At 41.0% G+C, this 22,068-nt stretch overlaps 1 protein-coding gene across 1 annotated transcript; it reads right to left on the bottom strand.

Annotated features, from left to right (window-relative positions):
• Positions 1–1,117: 1,117 nt before the first annotated feature.
• On the bottom strand, positions 1,118–13,335 carry LOC139351829 (C-C motif chemokine 3-like 1). The gene is made up of 4 exons (XM_070993831.1): positions 13,254–13,335; positions 12,993–13,142; positions 4,886–4,994; positions 1,118–1,428 (listed from the first exon to the last, which is right to left on the bottom strand). The coding sequence occupies exons 1-4, from the start codon at positions 13,333–13,335 to the stop codon at positions 1,335–1,337; spliced, it is 435 nt and encodes a 144-aa protein (XP_070849932.1). The 3' UTR covers positions 1,118–1,334.
• Between the last annotated feature and the right edge of the window lie 8,733 nt (positions 13,336–22,068).

Genomic DNA, 22,068 nt, shown 5'->3' with positions numbered 1-22,068 from the left:
AAATACAAGAGAAATTACATGATAGATAATAAATAAAAGTAGAACTGATGATAGTAATGATGACAAGAGAGGTATGAATTTCTAAAAGAATAAAAATAAGTAAAAAACAAAAAAAAGAAGCAAAAGTAGCAGTGAAAAAGTGTGTTTTTAACAGGTCGTTCCATAGCTGTGGGGCCCCGACTACAAAGTCTCCTCTGGTTTTTAGCCTGAACCTAGGAACTACTAACAGACCTCTGCTGGAGGATCTTTGGCTACATTTAGGCTCAATAAGTCACTGATATAATCAACAACCCCAGATATGCTTTAAAAATAATGATTCAGTTTTAACATAAATTGCTTGTTGGAGGGGTCGGGTTTTTAATATCTTACCTTCAGCTGCTGTGTCGGTGCTGTTGGTTTTATTAGTGGTGATGTTGACTGAATGTGGAGCTGTCGTCCGGTTCATGTGAGGTTTAGGCTCAACACAGGGGGTCAGGGGAACATGAAGGTTAGCCAATGGCATCAATGCCATCGTAATCCAGGACCTGCCTATACACTCTGATCAAATGAGGCTGGGCTTTGTCCTGCACCAGGAGGAACCCAGGGTCCACTGCACCAGAAGTATTTTGGGTTTAAATCAGTTCAGAAAGCTCAGATCACCCACGTTCAGTCCTCCACAGGCTGGGTGTTGGGTTCCTTGTAAATAGAGATGTTTAAAGGCTCCTCCAGAATCCAGCGATGTTCGCTTTTTCCCTCCCTGACTCTCCTCCTCAGCTCTGTCTGCACATCCTTCAGCTCTTTGCTCCCCTGCCCCCATTAATAATCCATGTCCTAAACTGGATTCATCCTCTTTTGAAAAAACTATTTCAACAAAGTTGACAGGCAGTAACTTTATAATCTTGTACAAATTAAACGCAATTTAAAAAAAAAATGTCACATTTGTCCCCAGGTATGAGTACAGTTAGTCAGATGGAGAGTAAAGTGGTACACTTTTTATTTCTATTTTTTAGACTAAGCAAGACTTGCTTGTATAAGGTGAAAACTCAATAGATTGTTTGGCAGCTTGGAAAGAACCGGGAAGAGACATAGCAACATTTTCACACTTCTTTATTATCATGAACTCAATATTGTATGATATGTTGGTGAAGACAAAGTATTCAAAAGAAAAGACAAAAACAAGAGAAGTTTGTCAGAGTGGCAATGGAAACTCAACATGACTCCATTTGGAGACTAAATACTGTAACAGATTTGCAAGCTAATATCAAAATCATGAGCGTATTGGAAGATGCCTTTCACAGTATGTGATTGGATGAAGCAACAGAAGCCTCAGTGACTTTTAGGAGCAGGCGGTTGGTTTAAAAGGATCTGGCGTCCACACTTTTCATGATGTTCTTAACCCAGGAGAGATTCGGATCCGCACAGATGTGACGAGATTTCAGCGAAACCAGACTGAAAGAAAGAGGTGGAAATGTTTATATCATTATAATGGTCTCTCTTCTTTTCTTTTTAAGAAAATAATAAAAAGGAAGTAGAATGAAGAAAATGGCCACAAAAATTAAGATTTAATGAATTAGCAGAAGTTAAAAAAAAACCCTCATCTGTTCACTTCTACTTTTTACTTTTACTGCACTGCCACTTACTACCTGTTGCACATGTCACCTGTTTACATACCGTGTTGCACATGTTTTTATGGTTTCATAGGATCACTTGCACTACCTGCACCTATCACAACTGTTTATACTGTTTATGCTGTATATGGGTCATTCTTCAACTACGGTAGAATTTGTGTCCTTTGCAGGAATAATAGATACAAAACACATTTCTTGATTTTTTTTTTTTTTTTTGGCACAGTTACTTGACACCAAGAGGAACATACAAAAATTAATTTAAAGGTCAAGTGTTATTTTTACTACATAAACCATGGTTTTATATGTATGGATTGTGCTATTGTGCGATTGTCCCTCGGTCAGATTTTTGACCTTCAATCCCTCTTACTATTGAATTACATTTTGATTTAAAAACTAACTTTACAGACAAATGGTACATAAATACCTATTTTAATGAAACATACCATGTGTTGTAAGATACAGTAGTATTAAATGTCTTTTTTTATAAAAAGAACACCTGTCCCTTGGGGTCACTGTCATTTCCATCACACACCACAAAATGTAACTTTAGGGAGGTTTTTTTTAAGGTTTGAACACCTGCAACCATGGTAACAGTCAGTCACAGGAGAGCACATGGCAGGAGAGCAGAGCTAGCTCCCTGGAAGAATATGAAAGCTGACAAAAATCAAGGTAAATATTTCCCAAACAAAGAATATGTTTATTGGTCGTCATTTCCAAACAGCTCATATTTTCTTTGAATTTATAAATAATGATTAAAATAACATTTCATATCGTGTATTTTGTATATATTTAATGCTAGCTTTAAAACAGAGATTAGCATGCTAATACAACATGTGATTTAAGAAAAAATGTGACACATTGTCATTTCCACAACAGTCATTTCCATCACGTTTTTCATTGTGATGGAAATGACGTGTTTTGATGGAAATGACAATGCTGGTGTTATGAATGCTTTTTATTTGGCTTATATCAAGCTAATATAATATTAACTTAAATAATCCCACAAAACACTTGATCAACTAATTCATACATTCAATTCAATACATAAACTACAAGAATAGAATAGTTATTTAAATGTGAGAGAAATACAAGAAAAGATGTGACAGACTTAAGAAGAAAATGGAAATGGTCAGCTCATCAAAGCTCAAAACCAAACAACAGATGAAGCAAAGAACAAAAGATTTAAGAAGAACTCTTCTGTTTCAGAACACAATTATTTCACAGATAAAAAAGAAACATCAAAATATGCACACTGCTAAAGACCGACAAGTGATCTCTAAAGTTGTGGCTGGTTAACTCCTGAAGAAATACCGCCTGCTCGGCTTTGCCAGAAAGGAGTTTGGGTTTTCACCTAAGCTAATGAAAACAAACAAAACAAGGGCTACCAAACTCCAGTACACCAGACAAATTCACTGCAACAAAATCAGCAAGGAAGTGGAGAAAAAAATAATATCTTTCCTGGAACGTGATGATAACAGTAGGATAACAACAGGAAAGAAGGAGACAGTTACAAAGAGCAAGAAAAAAAATGCAAAAACGCTTCCTAGTTGAGTCCATGAGAACACTTCACCAGAAGTTTAAAATGGAGCATCCTGAAGTTGCAGTCTCTTACAGCGAGTTTTGCAAAAGGCGACCTTTCTGGATTATTAAACCAACAATCAAGGACAGAGACACATGCCTCTGTAAAATACATGCAAACCTCCAGTTTATGGCAGACAGACTGTTTTATCACAAAGTAATAAAAAGTGCAAAACTCAGTGACCTAATGGAGTCTGTGGCATGCACAAATGCAACAAAGGAGTGCATGTACAGGGATTGCCCTGACTGCAAGGATAAAGAACTGCTGACCTCTGACTTTGATGCAGGAGAGCAAACCTGGTGGTTTGAATGAAGAAGCAAGGTTGAAGAGAGGGAGAAGACCAAAAAAGATGGAACAAAAGAAAAGTTTAAAGTTCATCTCACAGCCAAGGAAAAAGTCAATGGGACTGTACAGACACTGCTGGAAGATTTTTCAGAACAACATAAAAAAAAGATGGGAAAACACATCTTCAACATCAAACATCAGTATTCTGCTCTGAGGGCCCTGAAAGAAAATATGAGAGGGGATGAGATGTTCTTGCAAATTGATTTTGCAGAAAACTATCTGTGTAAATATGGAAATGAGATCCAAGCAGTCCATTTTGGTGATTCCCATCAACAAGCCATTCTCCATACAAGTGTGGCCCACACCAAAACTGGGGTGATATCTCTCTGTTCTATTAGTTCATCAATGCGCCACGACCCATCAGCCATCTGGGCTTATCTCAACAATGTACTCCCATACCTTAAAACACTGAACCCAGCTGTAACCACACTGTTAAGACTGATGTTACTTTGTTTTAATAATAAAAGTGAACTTTGTTCAGCGATGTTGGTTGTCACATGTCATTTCCAACACATGCTGTCTTTTCCATCACGCAATGTCATTTCCATCACATCACACATTTGTAAAAAAAAAAAAAAATTATAAAAATAACACAGTCACACTAATAATATTTTGTATTTTTGAAAATTATGCAGCTATGGCTGCAATTCATATCTGGGATTGGAAAACTCATGTTTGTGTCATGAAAGAACTTCATTGAAAGACTTCAGTAAAAGGGTTTAAAGGTGTTTGTCATCTTAATAATGGAAAAATATTGTCCTTACAATCCTGAAAATAAATATATTTATATATTTGGGATCATTTATGTGTGAAATTTCATGAAATGTTTTGAAAACATGACTTCTGTAAATAATTTTGTTTGTAAAATACATTGTTTGTGGTGTGATGGAAATGATGCTTTCCCCTGAATGTTCGACTAAAATAAGAAAAAATATATTATCTATATAATTACATCACAACAGCTACCAGAATGTATTTCTACACATAATGGATAAGCAAAACATATCAAAATATTACCTAAAATATGTGTTTGATTTTCAAAAATTTTTGAGACCAAATTTGACCATAGTTGAAGAATGACCCATATACTTCATGCCACTTGCACTATTTACATGTATTCATATTTTTGCGGGATATTTGACTATTTGCACTTCTGGGTAGATGCTAAACTGCATTGCGTTGTCTCTGTGTTGTAGTCTGACATTGACAATAAAGTTGAATCTAATCTGTCTTATGAGAGTGTAATGTGATGATAGGATATGAAGCGTGCAGGATGAGTGGAATGTGCACAATGTCCGTAATACTCATTGTACTTATTTAGGTTATGAAAGACAGCTCAGTTTTCAGCACTTACACGACTGCAGGCTTCGGGCAGCGGGCAGCAGTCAGGAAGTACGACTTGATGAGGTTTTTGTTCATCCTTCTCGGGTAGAATTTGAAGCAGCAATCAAGATGGATTGGATCTGAAGGAAAGAACGTGGAGTAACGCATCATCAGAGAAGTCCAACACAAAAGATGAAGAACAGATAAAATGTGAGATTATCTTACTGCTGCACCAGTAGAGCACACAGTTTTATCTCTCCTCTGAGTTCAGCAAGCCAGTAAAACAGATCCTCATCACTGCCTCTGAGCTGCTTCCAGCCAGTGTCAGTGATAAATATCAAACAAGCATCTGAGTAGAAGCTTTACACAACGCAACACAACGCTCTGTGATTTTATCTGCCAGCACAAACTGACTGCTTCTAACTCTCTCATCAGCACGTTACACTCAACAGTGTCTTGGTTGATATAATAAAAATCTTAAGGATTGTAATTTATAATAAAGGATGAGTAGAATTCTGTTTAAACTAGTGCTGTCAAAAATATCGCGTTAAGGCGTTAACGCAAATCAATTTTAACAGCGTCGGTTTTTTTTATCGCGCGATTAACGTTCTTTGTGACCTAGTGAATTGTAGTTTTTTATAAGCTGTGGCCACTGCTAGTAACGTTACAAAAACTACAGGATCCGATTGTAAACCGGAAACAAAACAACGGGAACGCCCCACGCATTTTGGTCTCACTGCTCGCTAGCTGTGAAAGTGTTGGCGGATGTCAAGCGCGAAACGCCGAAATGGATGCGAACAAGATTCTGAATAGAAAGTTTAGTTTCAAAAAGTTGCCAGATGGGTCGACTGACAAGACCAAAGTTTGGACAGAGGCAAATGGATACCGCAACTAAAAACAAGCTTACTGCAGCCATAGCCAAGTAATGTTCATTGTTTCTGGAGAGAAATAAGAGGCTGGGTTGATGAGCCTCTGGTGAATAAACAGAAGAGCATCATAGTCTGACTGCTTGTATGTTCAGAGGAAACTTAAGAAAGGAAAGTTTCAGCCCTGGTTTAACTGCACTATAGCCTGAGTCCTAGTTTTACAATGATGTGCACTTTGTTACTTTATTTTGGATCACCCTGTTTTGATCCCATAGAAAGGGTTGTTGAAGGGGCTTTTTTGCAACCAAGTATTCTGGCCTTACAGGACTGTAAGACCAGAATTACCAACCTGTGCACTGCCTGGATTGACTACAAGAAGGCCTATGACTCAGTGCCACACGCAGGGATACTGGAGTGCCTAGACCTGTATAAGATCGACAGGACACTTAGAGCCTTCATCAAGAACTCGATGTGGTTGTGGAAGACAACTCTGGAAGCCAACTCACAGCCAATTGCAGAAGTGAACATCAAATGTGGTATATACCAAGGAGATGCACTGTCCCCCCTGCTGTTCTGCATAGGCCTAAACCCCCTCAGTCAGATCATCACCAAGAGTGGCTGTGGATACCCATTCCGAAGAGGGACAATGTTACGGCTGCCACCGTTCAAACGTGTGGCAACATTTCGGGTTTTTCAAGCGAGAAGGTAAACTGGACAAAACGCACGCAATCTGCAAACAATGCCGAGCAGCTATCAATTACTTCAGTAGCACGACGAACCTGACTATGCATGTTGCTAATACTGTGCTTTCTGAAACTGTTGAACTGTGAAGTTTTATACGTTTTGTAAAATTGTAGAGACAGAGAACAGAATTCGGAGTAAGGATTGGTTATTAGGATTGTTATCGCATCGCATCACATTGACAGAGGCTTCAGTGTATCGTTAATGTATCCTATCGGTGGCTGCGTATTGAGAAGCGTATCGAATCAGCCTCAGTGGTGGAGATATACATCCCTAGTGTGCATGGTTGCAGGTGAAGGGGTGTGGAAACCGGACTCCTCCTCCTAGCCAGCTGCTGCCCAATCGCCTGCAAGCTGTCATTTCCAGCCAGCTACAAGAGTTGTCTCAGCCTGGCAGTCTGCGGCTGGCATCTTCGGTGACCAGTCCTCGGCACAAGAGACACTCGATCATTTTGTGACAGATTTGTCAGAGTTCAACTCTTTGTATTGTTTTGCAACCAGACTCGAAAGTGAGCTAGGTTTGGGGGGGGGGGCTGATTTTTACATACACTTAGGTATATTGTTTGTTAGCCTCAATAGGCTTAGGGGTGCTATTTCCCGTTGTATTTTGGTTCTCGTTTTGTTTTCATCTGAACTGTAGGCCTCATTTAGGAGCGTTTTATTTCCATTTTGTTTTGAGTGTGGTTTAGGCAAGCTCTTCCTTTTGAAGAGTTCCCTTTTAGTTATAATTAGTTAAGCTCTCATTTTAGGAGAGTTCTCTTTTGGTTTTGATTATTTCATTTGTTTGAAAAGCACCGACCCGCTCTTTTCGTTGTCCTGGCCTTTTGCCGTTTGTGTATTAAAACAATTTAACACACTTTGATTTAAATAAATAACTAATTTCAACCATTTCCATCCGACTGTTTTTTTGTTTGTTTGTTTGTTTGTTTGTTATTTTTTGTTACTTCCCTTCCCCAGCGAGCTGGGTTGTAACAAAAGTGGGGGCTCGTCCGGGAGATCTGTTAAAAGATTCCCGAAGGTAAGTTATTGTTTAAGGCAAAGTATTTGAATTGTTTTGTATTAGTAATTGTGTGTGTGGTAGTGAAAACATGTCGTTCGATTTGCAACAGTTTTTGGCCAGTCCCTCGTTGGACAAACTGGACTGCTGCCGTAAAGATGATTTGGTTCAAATTGCGAATCACTTCTGTCTCTCATTCCCAAAACAAATTCTCAAAAAGGAGCTTAAAGCTCCTCTGGAGAAATTGGTAGAGTTGGAGATCATCGGGGTGCCGGTGCTGTCAGGGCCAGCAGAACATGATTCTCCCTGTGCTCAAACAGTCTCAGAGGCAGAGACTGGAGTGGCTGAGCGGCCGCAAATGCTGTTCACGCTGCCTTGGTACGAGCCCCTGTCAATCAGTACTGGCTCCAGAGGGGATGCTAAGCTGAGAGTACGGCTTGCGCGTTTCCAGATGGAAGCTCAGGAGAAGGCACAGGAGAGAGAGTTCCAGTTCGAGATTAGACGGCTGGAAATCGAGGCTGACAAAGCTGTGAGGCTACGTCAGCTAGAGCTCCAGGCTCATAGAGAAGCCGCTGCACCGAGGGCATCAGCTGATGCCACAGGTATGTCTCCTTCCTCTACCGCGCTCAAACCTTTTGACATTAGTAAGCACATTGCTGTTGTTCCGGTGTTTCGAGAGAATGAAGTAGATTCATACTTTACAGCATTTGAACACATTGCTACAGCAAATCTTAAGAATTGTAATTTACAGTAAAGGACAAGTAGAATTCTGTGTAAACATTTGAGACAGAGACTTAAACATCATTTTGAGGACCCCTACTCACCACTTTCACTTAATTCTCTTCTTTGACCCTGTTTATCTTTCTGCTGGACGGTGGTTCTTGGATGATGGGGTGCTGTATAAAGAGGAGCTGCTGAGGTGCTCGTAGCAGTCAACCCAGAGGCTGCAGTGACCTCTGAGGAAGCCGGTCCCTGCACAGGAGGACTGGCTGCAGGGGTCAGTTCAGGTACGGGAGGAGGACTCACTGCAGCTGTCTCTTCCCGGTCTCTAATATATGGACGTACAAAACACACGTCAGTTAGGACCAAACTGTAAAACAGCACATTATTCTGGGATCAATATTAACAAACGTCCAGGACTTACGTAGTGAATGGAGTGGTGGCAGAAAGGTTGAGTTTTGCATCCATACACACCTCCATGTTGGGAAACGTCACGCTAATCAAATACAGGTAAAACATGGGAGGAAAAACAGAAAGATTGTATCTGTTACTGCATCTGGAGGTATTATGCTACATATAATACTGCTGCCGCTATTACTTGTGTTATTACTAGCTTTAACAGTTGCAAATGCTACCATTGCCACCAATAATGCTCTTAACATTATCACCAAATAAAATACAGCTGAAGCAAAGCACAAACAAACTGCTGACTTACATCATCATGGGCTCACATCCTGGAGCAGGAGGTCTGATCTCTGAATGTGAGGAGGACCAGTCTGTTGGTGGAATATTTGTATAGTTGCACTGACAGTCGTGCTGAATGTTGGTCTTGATGGAGTGAACTTCATGTGCTGTGAAGTTGCTCTCCTGGTTCACTATGAACAGATAATAATTAAGAAAATTTAGTTGAAAATGTTTTAACTTGAAAAATATGCGGTGTTAATTTAGAGCAGGTGTCTGCTTACTGAGTCCAAAAAAGTTGGGACGCTGTTTAAAAGTTCAATAAAGTCCTGTCAGGCATCATAGCGGCTAAGATGAGTAGGCACATGCATCAGTACATGTGTAGAGCACAGAAAGGAATTGGCAACAACATCAGAGGAGCCAAACACCAACTACTGGTTGACAGGACAGTCAATTCTGGCCTTACAGGACTGTAAGACCAGAATTACCAACCTGTGCACTGCCTGGATTGACTACAAGAAGGCCTATGACTCAGTGCCACACGCAGGGATACTGGAGTGCCTAGACCTGTATAAGATCGACAGGACACTTAGAGCCTTCATCAAGAACTCGATGTGGTTGTGGAAGACAACTCTGGAAGCCAACTCACAGCCAATTGCAGAAGTGAGCATCAAATGTGGTATATACCAAGGAGATGCACTGTCCCCCCTGCTGTTCTGCATAGGCCTAAACCCCCTCAGTCAGATCATCACCAAGAGTGGCTGTGGATACCCATTCCGAAGAGGGACAATGTTACGGCTGCCACCGTTCAAACGTGTGGCAACATTTCGGGTTTTTCAAGCGAGAAGGTAAACTGGACAAAACGCACGCAATCTGCAAACAATGCCGAGCAGCTATCAATTACTTCAGTAGCACGACGAACCTGACTATGCATGTTGCTAATACTGTGCTTTCTGAAACTGTTGAACTGTGAAGTTTTATACGTTTTGTAAAATTGTAGAGACAGAGAACAGAATTCGGAGTAAGGATTGGTTATTAGGATTGTTATCGCATCGCATCACATCGACAGAGGCTTCAGTGTATCGTTAATGTATCCTATCGGTGGCTGCGTATTGAGAAGCGTATCGAATCAGCCTCAGTGGTGGAGATATACATCCCTAGTGTGCATGGTTGCAGGTGAAGGGGTGTGGAAACCGGACTCCTCCTCCTAGCCAGCTGCTGCCCAATCGCCTGCAAGCTGTCATTTCCAGCCAGCTACAAGAGTTGTCTCAGCCTGGCAGTCTGCGGCTGGCATCTTCGGTGACCAGTCCTCGGCACAAGAGACACTCGATCATTTTGTGACAGATTTGTCAGAGTTCAACTCTTTGTATTGTTTTGCAACCAGACTCGAAAGTGAGCTAGGTTTGGGGGGGGGGGCTGATTTTTACATACACTTAGGTATATTGTTTGTTAGCCTCAATAGGCTTAGGGGTGCTATTTCCCGTTGTATTTTGGTTCTCGTTTTGTTTTCATCTGAACTGTAGGCCTCATTTAGGAGCGTTTTATTTCCATTTTGTTTTGAGTGTGGTTTAGGCAAGCTCTTCCTTTTGAAGAGTTCCCTTTTAGTTATAATTAGTTAAGCTCTCATTTTAGGAGAGTTCTCTTTTGGTTTTGATTATTTCATTTGTTTGAAAAGCACCGACCCGCTCTTTTCGTTGTCCTGGCCTTTTGCCGTTTGTGTATTAAAACAATTTAACACACTTTGATTTAAATAAATAACTAATTTCAACCATTTCCATCCGACTGTTTTTTTGTTTGTTTGTTTGTTTGTTATTTTTTGTTACTTCCCTTCCCTAGCGAGCTGGGTTGTAACAAAAGTGGGGGCTCGTCCGGGAGATCTGTTAAAAGATTCCCGAAGGTAAGTTATTGTTTAAGGCAAAGTATTTGAATTGTTTTGTATTAGTAATTGTGTGTGTGGTAGTGAAAACATGTCGTTCGATTTGCAACAGTTTTTGGCCAGTCCCTCGTTGGACAAACTGGACTGCTGCCGTAAAGATGATTTGGTTCAAATTGCGAATCACTTCTGTCTCTCATTCCCAAAACAAATTCTCAAAAAGGAGCTTAAAGCTCCTCTGGAGAAATTGGTAGAGTTGGAGATCATCGGGGTGCCGGTGCTGTCAGGGCCAGCAGAACATGATTCTCCCTGTGCTCAAACAGTCTCAGAGGCAGAGACTGGAGTGGCTGAGCGGCCGCAAATGCTGTTCACGCTGCCTTGGTACGAGCCCCTGTCAATCAGTACTGGCTCCAGAGGGGATGCTAAGCTGAGAGTACGGCTTGCGCGTTTCCAGATGGAAGCTCAGGAGAAGGCACAGGAGAGAGAGTTCCAGTTCGAGATTAGACGGCTGGAAATCGAGGCTGACAAAGCTGTGAGGCTACGTCAGCTAGAGCTCCAGGCTCATAGAGAAGCCGCTGCACCGAGGGCATCAGCTGATGCCACAGGTATGTCTCCTTCCTCTACCGCGCTCAAACCTTTTGACATTAGTAAGCACATTGCTGTTGTTCCGGTGTTTCGAGAGAATGAAGTAGATTCATACTTTACAGCATTTGAACACATTGCTACAGCAAATCTTAAGAATTGTAATTTACAGTAAAGGACAAGTAGAATTCTGTGTAAACATTTGAGACAGAGACTTAAACATCATTTTGAGGACCCCTACTCACCACTTTCACTTAATTCTCTTCTTTGACCCTGTTTATCTTTCTGCTGGACGGTGGTTCTTGGATGATGGGGTGCTGTATAAAGAGGAGCTGCTGAGGTGCTCGTAGCAGTCAACCCAGAGGCTGCAGTGACCTCTGAGGAAGCCGGTCCCTGCACAGGAGGACTGGCTGCAGGGGTCAGTTCAGGTACGGGAGGAGGACTCACTGCAGCTGTCTCTTCCCGGTCTCTAATATATGGACGTACAAAACACACGTCAATTAGGACCAAACTGTAAAACAGCACATTATTCTGGGATCAATATTAACAAACGTCCAGGACTTACGTAGTGAATGGAGTGGTGGCAGAAAGGTTGAGTTTTGCATCCATACACACCTCCATGTTGGGAAACGTCACGCTAATCAAATACAGGTAAAACATGGGAGGAAAAACAGAAAGATTGTATCTGTTACTGCATCTGGAGGTATTATGCTACATATAATACTGCTGCCGCTATTACTTGTGTTATTACTAGCTTTAACAGTTGCAAATGCTACCATTGCCACCAATAATGCTCTTAACATTATCACCAAATAAAATACAGCTGAAGCAAAGCACAAACAAACTGCTGACTTACATCATCATGGGCTCACATCCTGGAGCAGGAGGTCTGATCTCTGAATGTGAGGAGGACCAGTCTGTTGGTGGAATATTTGTATAGTTGCACTGACAGTCGTGCTGAATGTTGGTCTTGATGGAGTGAACTTCATGTGCTGTGAAGTTGCTCTCCTGGATCACTGTGAACAGATAATAATAAAAAAAAGGAGGGAAATAAGAGAAATATTCAGAGATTTCAGTGAGTTCTGAGCTCTGTCGTTTATTCTCACTGCTCCTCTCCTGAACTACAGCTGAACACTGAGGTGTTCACTTAGAGCAGGTGTTTACCGATTCCAAAAAAAGTTGGAGCAAAAGTTCAATAAACATTGCAATGATTCACATGTCCTTTTCGACCTATGTCGAACTGAATACAGAACAAAAATTAGATATTTAATCTTAAAACTTTACATGATATATATATATACAGATTCTACCATTTTTAATCCAGGCCTGCAAATTCGAGTCAGCTAGAGGTCCTTCATACGTTACAGTGACGGCACTTCTTTTAAATTGTACATAGCTAGAAATATATGAAATATGATAAGAATATGAAAAGAGTAGAATAACTGATTCAAGCAAAAGCAGCTTTAAAGAAGTGTTTTTTTAAGAGAGTTAGCCAGCCTGATCACCTCTGACAGAGCTGTGAGGCCCCGACGTCTCACAGTCTCCTCTGGTTTTTAGCTTTAACCATTTAGGCTCAAAAAGTCACTGATATAATCAACAACCCCTGATATGCTTTAAAAATAATGACTAAATTTTAACACAAGTTACTCGCTGGAGGGGTCGGGTTATTAACATCTTACCTTCAGCTGCTGTGTCGGTGCTGTTGGTTTTATTAGTGGTGATGTTGACTGAATGTGGACTTGACGTCATGTGAGGTTCAGGCGCAACACAAAACTCATGAAACAGCGTCTCCTCTTCAGAGCTGCGAGCGCTTCGTCTCTGCACGGACACTGAAAAGGAACGCAAGCCAACTCAACACGACCAACTAAAATACTAAATACTACGACGCTGTAAAGCTGTGACGCACTCAAAACCAAAGCACAATGGAAAAGTCCCTTTACCTGAGAAAGGATCCGGTGTTAAGAAGAAGACAACCCACAGTATGTTCAGGAGAGCCACAGTGAGCCTCACAGTCCACTGCATGTTTCTGTCTGCTGATCGACTGTCACACCACACATTTCAAATAGCTTCATCTGTGTGTTTGGAGGTATCATCGTCATTTAACCACAGAAACCAACAGCACAAGCAGGATGTGTGAGCAGGAATGAGCCGGTTAAGCATCTGATGTAAATGAGACACAGGTGAGGAGGTGGGTGGAGAAGGCCAGACCACTGCAGAGCAGATGAGGGAAGCTGGAGGGCGTGAAGATGGGTGGACTTACTCAATGGCCTCAATAGGACACACAGCATTTCCTCATCAGAGCTGTCAGAGCTTCTTCTCTGTGCAAACACTGCAAATCAACACAAACCATCTCAGGAAGACTCACACTTGCATGTGTGAGGTCATAAGATTGAAAGTGAAATGCTGTGGGCTTCCCTGCATTATCTCAGTGAAAACAGAAAGGGGCATTTAAGTTCAGCACTTGCTTTATTTTTGTAATACTTGCATGATGTACACATCACCTACACATTATGATTACGAAAGAGAAGTGAGACAGTTGTTGAGAGAGGAGACCGCAGTGGATGGCAGAGATATTATAAATGGAGCACGTTTCTGAGCCTCTTGGATTCCTTTATGTTTGAAAGATTTGTCACTTTCCCTCCGTGTGACACACCACCACCAACGTTGCTCGTCATTAAACACTGGTAAGCCTCTTCCCAGTTGGTGAGATACTTGCACAGACTTTTAGCCTTTTGGCAGGCGCTCCATCCCTCTCGCGTTCTCCGTCTTCTTCTTCTTGTTTTATTGGCAGGTGCCGTTTACATCACTAAATGTTACAGCTATTGCTCTGCATACTGCCACCGGACGGGAATGTAGCCAAAACATCTCATAAAATAAAATAGTCTTGACATTTTAATACATAGAACAGCTCAAAACAGACTTACAAAAGCAGAAAAATACATATATAATAATAATACAGAAGACATTATGTGTAAAAAATATGAAAGACAAAAAGAAACATTAAAAATACAATATATACAGTTGCATGAAAATGTTTGGGCACCCCTGGGTTAATTTTTTTTAGCAAGATTGGTGGATTTATTATTCATTATTTTTGTTTTGTACAATTGTAGACTGACAAAGTGAAAACAGCATCATAAAAGTATGATCGCTCCAACAGATTTGAGCTCTCAGGTGACTTTTACCACAGTCTCTGATCTTAGTTAGCTTGACAGAAGCTTGACTTGATCACAGTCATCGTTACTTTATGCCGTTTGGAAATCATGATTTATTGTCTCGAGGGGACAAAATGCCTTCACTGACTGGCTCTTGTGTTTCTCACTGTGATGCAACATTTCATCATGGGTAAAAAATGTAATAAGATTCCACAGCACATTTGTTGTTTGGTTGTTTTTTCTTACACATCGTTTTTAGAAGTTTAGATATTCCAATTATGTCTCCATTTACAAAAAAAAAAAGCATATGTCTCCCCTCGAGGCACCTCTGAAGAAAGGAAATTTAGCCTCAATAGGTTGTTGTTGTTGTTGTTGTTGACGTCACGTCACTCTTTTGTTGTCGAGTGAACTGCAGATGGAGGACTGTAGGTGATTTTCTGCATCGGAAACATTATAACACACACTCAAAATGTCAGTTTTTGCGTCGTTTATGGTTTCTCAGATGGATGAAACCAAGAAACCACAAGGAGCTTTTATCGAGTACCAAAAGTTGATGTTCGTAAGGGTGAAAATGCAAGAAACTGAACGAAAAAACAGCAAAAAATGGCTTTTAACTGTCTGCGGTCGGGAGGAGCCGAGATGAGATGGGAGAGGTGGTGGAACATTAGCTACTGTTTTGAATCTAGTCTGATAGATTTAAATTAATATCTATAAGTAACACGGCTAACAGTTTCACATAACACAGGTGAACATAAATAACGTGCCCTGTCTTCTTCCAAGGCGATCCACATCTTTAGTGGCGTTTCACCGAACCTTTGTAAGTAGCTATCCTTCCAAACAACCGTGACGTTACCGCCAACTTTAAACACCTCAGCACTGAACATTTGCTGCTAGGTTAATCCACAGGACAATAAAGTTACACAACCTAGCAAAAACAAGAGGTCGTGGACCCAACTGCTAACAAGAAAGTTGTTTGCCTCCATACTTTTATAAGCTTTCCTTTGGTTTCTCGAGTAGAATGACGTCTGAAGGACCAGGTCGTTGGTTACATCTGCTGCCTCAACAGCACACAAATCTTTCAGTTCTGTTGAAAAATACGTCACAGAAGGTCACAACCAACATATGCTCAGATTTCCTGTTCATACCTTTCTCTCATAATTTCATCTGAACTAGCGCAGTCAGTTTTTTTTTTCATCTCGTCCACTGTGATTTTCTCTTGCAATCAATTCTTTCATCACCCTCTGAACCCGTTTACTCCTTGGGTCAGCACACAAGACTTTGTGATGAAGTGTGAATAATCTGGAGAATAAGAATAAAAAGATGATGTGTCTTAATAACAGACCAAGGATTAGTTGAATTGTTGTCTCATTTAAAAAATGTGTTACATGATGTTGCATCTGAGGATCTGCAGACTTCTCTCTAGCAGCACGTTCTTGCTGATAAACTGCAGTTTTTACTTACTTAATGGCGTCAATTTTGCAACCAGAGTCCACTGATTGTACCATGTATCCCTTAATGAGTCTCACAGGTATCGGCCTTGAAGAATAAGAAAAACAGCAAGTCCCCTCTGAAACATATGTTGTGTTAAAAGAGAGAGAGAGGCAAAGGGAGAGAGAGGTTGATTATGATCAAGACATTTGAAACTTCTTTTTTCAACTAAATGTCAGTCATTTCACTGGTACAGCACACAGTTTTATCTCTCCTCTGAATCCAACAAGCCAGTAAAACAGATCCTCATCACTGCCTCTGAGCTGCTTCCAGCCAGTGTCAGTGATAAATATCAAACAAGCATCTGAGTAGAAGCTTTACACAACGCAACACAACGCTCTGTGATTTTATCTGCCAGCACAAACTGACTGCTTCTAACTGTCTCATCAGCGCGTTACACTCAACAGTGTCTTGGTTGGTCTAATAAAATCTTAAGGATTGTAACTTAAATTAAAAGACAAGTAGAATTCTGTGTAAACATTTGAGACAGAGACTTAAACATCATTTTGAGGACCCCTACTCACCACTTTCACTTAATTCTCTTCTTTGACCCTGTTTATCTTTCTGCTGGACGGTGGTTCTTGGATGATGGGGTGCTGTATAAAGAGGAGCTGCTGAGGTGCTCGTAGCAGTCAACCCAGAGGCTGCAGTGACCTCTGAGGAAGCCGGTCCCTGCACAGGAGGACTGGCTGCAGGGGTCAGTTCAGGTACGGGAGGAGGACTCACTGCAGCTGTCTCTTCCCGGTCTCTAATATATGGACGTACAAAACACACGTCAGTTAGGACCAAACTGTAAAACAGCACATTATTCTGGGATCAATATCAACAAACGTCCAGAACTTACGTAGTGAATGGAGTGGTGGCTGAAAGGTTGAGTTTTGCATCCATACACACCTCCATGTTGGGAAACGTCACGCTAGTCAAATACAGGTAAAACATGGGAGGAAAAACAGAAAGATTGTATCTGTTACTGCATCTGGAGGTATTATGCTACATATAATACTGCTGCCACTATTACTTGTGTTATTACTAGCTTTAACAGTTGCAAATGCTACCATTGCCACCAATAATGCTCTTAACATTATCACCAAATAAAATACAGCTGAAGCAAAGCACAAACAAACTGCTGACTTACATCATCATGGGCTCACATCCTGGAGCAGGAGGTCTGATCTCTGAATGTGAGGAGGACCAGTCTGTTGGTGGAATATTTGTATAGTTGCACTGACAGTCGTGCTGAATGTTGGTCTTGATGGAGTGAACTTCATGTGCTGTGAAGTTGCTCTCCTGGATCACTGTGAACAGATAATAATAAAAAAAAGGAGGGAAATAAGAGAAATATTCAGAGATTTCAGTGAGTTCTGAGCTCTGTCGTTTATTCTCACTGCTCCTCTCCTGAACTACAGCTGAACACTGAGGTGTTCACTTAGAGCAGGTGTTTACCGATTCCAAAAAAAGTTGGAGCAAAAGTTCAATAAACATTGCAATGATTCACATGTCCTTTTCGACCTATGTCGAACTGAATACAGAACAAAAATTAGATATTTAATCTTAAAACTTTACATGATATATATATATACAGATTCTACCATTTTTAATCCAGGCCTGCAAATTCGAGTCAGCTAGAGGTCCTTCATACGTTACAGTGACGGCACTTCTTTTAAACTGTACATAGCTAGAAATATATGAAATATGATAAGAATATGAAAAGAGTAGAATAACTGATTCAAGCAAAAGCAGCTTTAAAGAAGTGTTTTTTTAAGAGAGTTAGCCAGCCTGATCACCTCTGACAGAGCTGTGAGGCCCCGACGTCTCACAGTCTCCTCTGGTTTTTAGCTTTAACCATTTAGGCTCAATAAGTCACTGATATAATCAACAACCCCAGATATGCTTTAAAAATAATGACTAAATTTTAACACAAGTTACTCGCTGGAGGGGTCGGGTTATTAACATCTTACCTTCAGCTGCTGTGTCGGTGCTGTTGGTTTTATTAGTGGTGATGTTGACTGAATGTGGACTTGACGTCATGTGAGGTTCAGGCGCAACACAAAACTCATGAAACAGCGTCTCCTCTTCAGAGCTGCGAGCGCTTCGTCTCTGCACGGACACTGAAAAGGAACGCAAGCCAACTCAACACGACCAACTAAAATACTAAATACTACGACGCTGTAAAGCTGTGACGCACTCAAAACCAAAGCACAATGGAAAAGTCCCTTTACCTGAGAAAGGATCCGGTGTTAAGAAGAAGACAACCCACAGTATGTTCAGGAGAGCCACAGTGAGCCTCACAGTCCACTGCATGTTTCTGTCTGCTGATCGACTGTCACACCACACATTTCAAATAGCTTCATCTGTGTGTTTGGAGGTATCATCGTCATTTAACCACAGAAACCAACAGCACAAGCAGGATGTGTGAGCAGGAATGAGCCGGTTAAGCATCTGATGTAAATGAGACACAGGTGAGGAGGTGGGTGGAGAAGGCCAGACCACTGCAGAGCAGATGAGGGAAGCTGGAGGGCGTGAAGATGGGTGGACTTACTCAATGGCCTCAACAGGACACACAGCATTTCCTCATCAGAGCTGTCAGAGCTTCTTCTCTGTGCAAACACTGCAAATCAACACAAACCATCTCAGGAAGACTCACACTTGCATGTGTGAGGTCATAAGATTGAAAGTGAAATGCTGTGGGCTTCCCTGCATTATCTCAGTGAAAACAGAAAGGGGCATTTAAGTTCAGCACTTGCTTTATTTTTGTAATACTTGCATGATGTACACATCACCTACACATTATGATTACGAGAGAGAAGTGAGACAGTTGTTGAGAGAGGAGACCGCAGTGGATGGCAGAGATATTATAAATGGAGCACGTTTCTGAGCCTCTTGGATTCCTTTATGTTTGAAAGATTTGTCACTTTCCCTCCGTGTGACACACCACCACCAACGTTGCTCGTCATTAAACACTGGTAAGCCTCTTCCCAGTTGGTGAGATACTTGCACAGACTTTTAGCCTTTTGGCAGGCGCTCCATCCCTCTCGCGTTCTCCGTCTTCTTCTTCTTGTTTTATTGGCAGGTGCCGTTTACATCACTAAATGTTACAGCTATTGCTCTGCATACTGCCACCGGACGGGAATGTAGCCAAAACATCTCATAAAATAAAATAGTCTTGACATTTTAATACATAGAACAGCTCAAAACAGACTTACAAAAGCAGAAAAATACATATATAATAATAATACAGAAGACATTATGTGTAAAAAATATGAAAGACAAAAAGAAACATTAAAAATACAATATATACAGTTGCATGAAAATGTTTGGGCACCCCTGGGTTAATTTTTTTTAGCAAGATTGGTGGATTTATTGTTCATTATTTTTGTTTTGTACAATTGTAGACTGACAAAGTGAAAACAGCATCATAAAAGTATGATCGCTCCAAAAGATTTGAGCTCTCAGGTGACTTTTACCACAGTCTCTGATCTTAGTTAGCTTGACAGAAGCTTGACTTGATCACAGTCATCGTTACTTTATGCCGTTTGGAAATCATGATTTATTGTCTCGAGGGGACAAAATGCCTTCACTGACTGGCTCTTATGTTTCTCACTGTGATGCAACATTTCATCATGGGTAAAAAATGTAATAAGATTCCACAGCACATTTGTTGTTTGGTTGTTTTTTCTTACACATCGTTTTTAGAAGTTTAGATATTCCAATTATGTCTCCATTTACAAAAAAAAAAGCATATGTCTCCCCTCGAGGCACCTCTGAAGAAAGGAAATTTAGCCTCAATAGGTTGTTGTTGTTGTTGTTGTTGACGTCACGTCACTCTTTTGTTGTAGCACGAACTGCAGATGGAGGACTGTAGGTGATTTTCTGCATCGGAAACACTATAACACACACTCAAAATGTCAGTTTTTGCGTCGTTTATGGTTTCTCAGATGGATCAAACCAAGAAACCACAAGGAGCTTTTATCGAGTACCAAAAGTTGATGTTCGTAAGGGTGAAAATGCAAGAAACTGAACGAAAAAACAGCAAAAAATGGCTTTTAACTGTCTGCGGTCGGGAGGAGCCGAGATGAGATGGGAGAGGTGGTGGAACATTAGCTACTGTTTTGAATCTAGTCTGATAGATTTAAATTAATATCTATAAGTAACACGGCTAACAGTTTCACATAACACAGGTGAACATAAATAACGTGCCCTGTCTTCTTCCAAGGCGATCCACATCTTTAGTGGCGTTTCACCGAACCTTTGTAAGTAGCTAACCTTCCAAACAACCGTGACGTTACCGCCAACTTTAAACACCTCAGCACTGAACATTTGCTGCTAGGTTAATCCACAGGACAATAAAGTTACACAACCTAGCAAAAACAAGAGGTCGTGGACCCAACTGCTAACAAGAAAGTTGTTTGCCTCCATACTTTTATAAGCTTTCCTTTGGTTTCTCGAGTAGAATGACGTCTGAAGGACCAGGTCGTTGGTTACATCTGCTGCCTCAACAGCATACAAATCTTTCAGTTCTGTTGAAAAATACGTCACAGAAGGTCACAACCAACATATGCTCAGATTTCCTGTTCATACCTTTCTCTCATAATTTCATCTGAACTAGCGCAGTCAGTTTTTTTTTTCATCTCGTCCACTGTGATTTTCTCTTGCAATCAATTCTTTCATCACCCTCTGAACCCGTTTACTCCTTGGGTCAGCACACAAGACTTTGTGATGAAGTGTGAATAATCTGGAGAATAAGAATAAAAAGATGATGTGTCTTAATAACAGACCAAGGATTAGTTGAATTGTTGTCTCATTTAAAAAATGTGTTACATGATGTTGCATCTGAGGATCTGCAGACTTCTCTCTAGCAGCACGTTCTTGCTGATAAACTGCAGTTTTTACTTACTTAATGGCGTCAATTTTGCAACCGGAGTCCACTGATTGTACCATGTATCCCTTAATGAGTCTCACAGGTATCGGCCTTGAAGAATAAGAAAAACAGCAAGTCCCCTCTGAAACATATGTTGTGTTAAAAGAGAGAGAGAGGCAAAGGGAGAGAGAGGTTGATTATGATCAAGACATTTGAAACTTCTTTTTTCAACTAAATGTCAGTCATTTCACTGGTACAGCACACAGTTTTATCTCTCCTCTGAATCCAACAAGCCAGTAAAACAGATCCTCATCACTGCCTCTGAGCTGCTTCCAGCCAGTGTCAGTGATAAATATCAAACAAGCATCTGAGTAGAAGCTTTACACAACGCAACACAACGCTCTGTGATTTTATCTGCCAGCACAAACTGACTGCTTCTAACTCTCTCATCAGCACGTTACACTCAACAGTGTCTTGGTTGGTCTAATAAAATCTTAAGGATTGTAACTTAAATTAAAAGACAAGTAGAATTCTGTGTAAACATTTGAGACAGAGACTTAAACATCATTTTGAGGACCCCTACTCACCACTTTCACTTAATTCTCTTCTTTGACCCTGTTTATCTTTCTGCTGGACGGTGGTTCTTGGATGATGGGGTGCTGTATAAAGAGGAGCTGCTGAGGTGCTCGTAGCAGTCAACCCAGAGGCTGCAGTGACCTCTGAGGAAGCCGGTCCCTGCACAGGAGGACTGGCTGCAGGGGTCAGTTCAGGTACGGGAGGAGGACTCACTGCAGCTGTCTCTTCCCGGTCTCTAATATATGGACGTACAAAACACACGTCAGTTAGGACCAAACTGTAAAACAGCACATTATTCTGGGATCAATATCAACAAACGTCCAGAACTTACGTAGTGAATGGAGTGGTGGCAGAAAGGTTGAGTTTTGCATCCATACACACCTCCATGTTGGGAAACGTCACGCTAGTCAAATACAGGTAAAACATGGGAGGAAAAACAGAAAGATTGTATCTGTTACTGCATCTGGAGGTATTATGCTACATATAATACTGCTGCCACTATTACTTGTGTTATTACTAGCTTTAACAGTTGCAAATGCTACCATTGCCACCAATAATGCTCTTAACATTATCACCAAATAAAATACAGCTGAAGCAAAGCACAAACAAACTGCTGACTTACATCATCATGGGCTCACATCCTGGAGCAGGAGGTCTGATCTCTGAATGTGAGGAGGA

This window comes from Chaetodon trifascialis, chromosome 23 (assembly GCF_039877785.1).
Source record: "Chaetodon trifascialis isolate fChaTrf1 chromosome 23, fChaTrf1.hap1, whole genome shotgun sequence".
Classification (NCBI taxonomy): domain Eukaryota; kingdom Metazoa; phylum Chordata; class Actinopteri; order Chaetodontiformes; family Chaetodontidae; genus Chaetodon; species Chaetodon trifascialis.
Note: the sequence above shows the minus strand (reverse complement) of the source record. Positions and strands in the feature narration are given on the sequence as shown.

What these genes read in the sequence shown, in the direction of transcription:
- LOC139351829 (XM_070993831.1), bottom strand. Translation starts at nt 13,335, where the DNA reads ATGCAGTGGACTGTGAGGCTCACTGTGGCTCTCCTGAACATACTGTGG. An exon ending in AACACCGGATCCTTTCTCAG is followed by an intron (nt 13,143 to 13,253) that starts GTAAAGGGACTT and finishes GTTCCTTTTCAG; the next exon opens with TGTCCGTGCAGAGACGAAGC. An exon ending in CACCGACACAGCAGCTGAAG is followed by an intron (nt 4,995 to 12,992) that starts GTAAGATGTTAA and finishes TCTTTCCTTCAG; the next exon opens with ATCCAATCCATCTTGATTGC.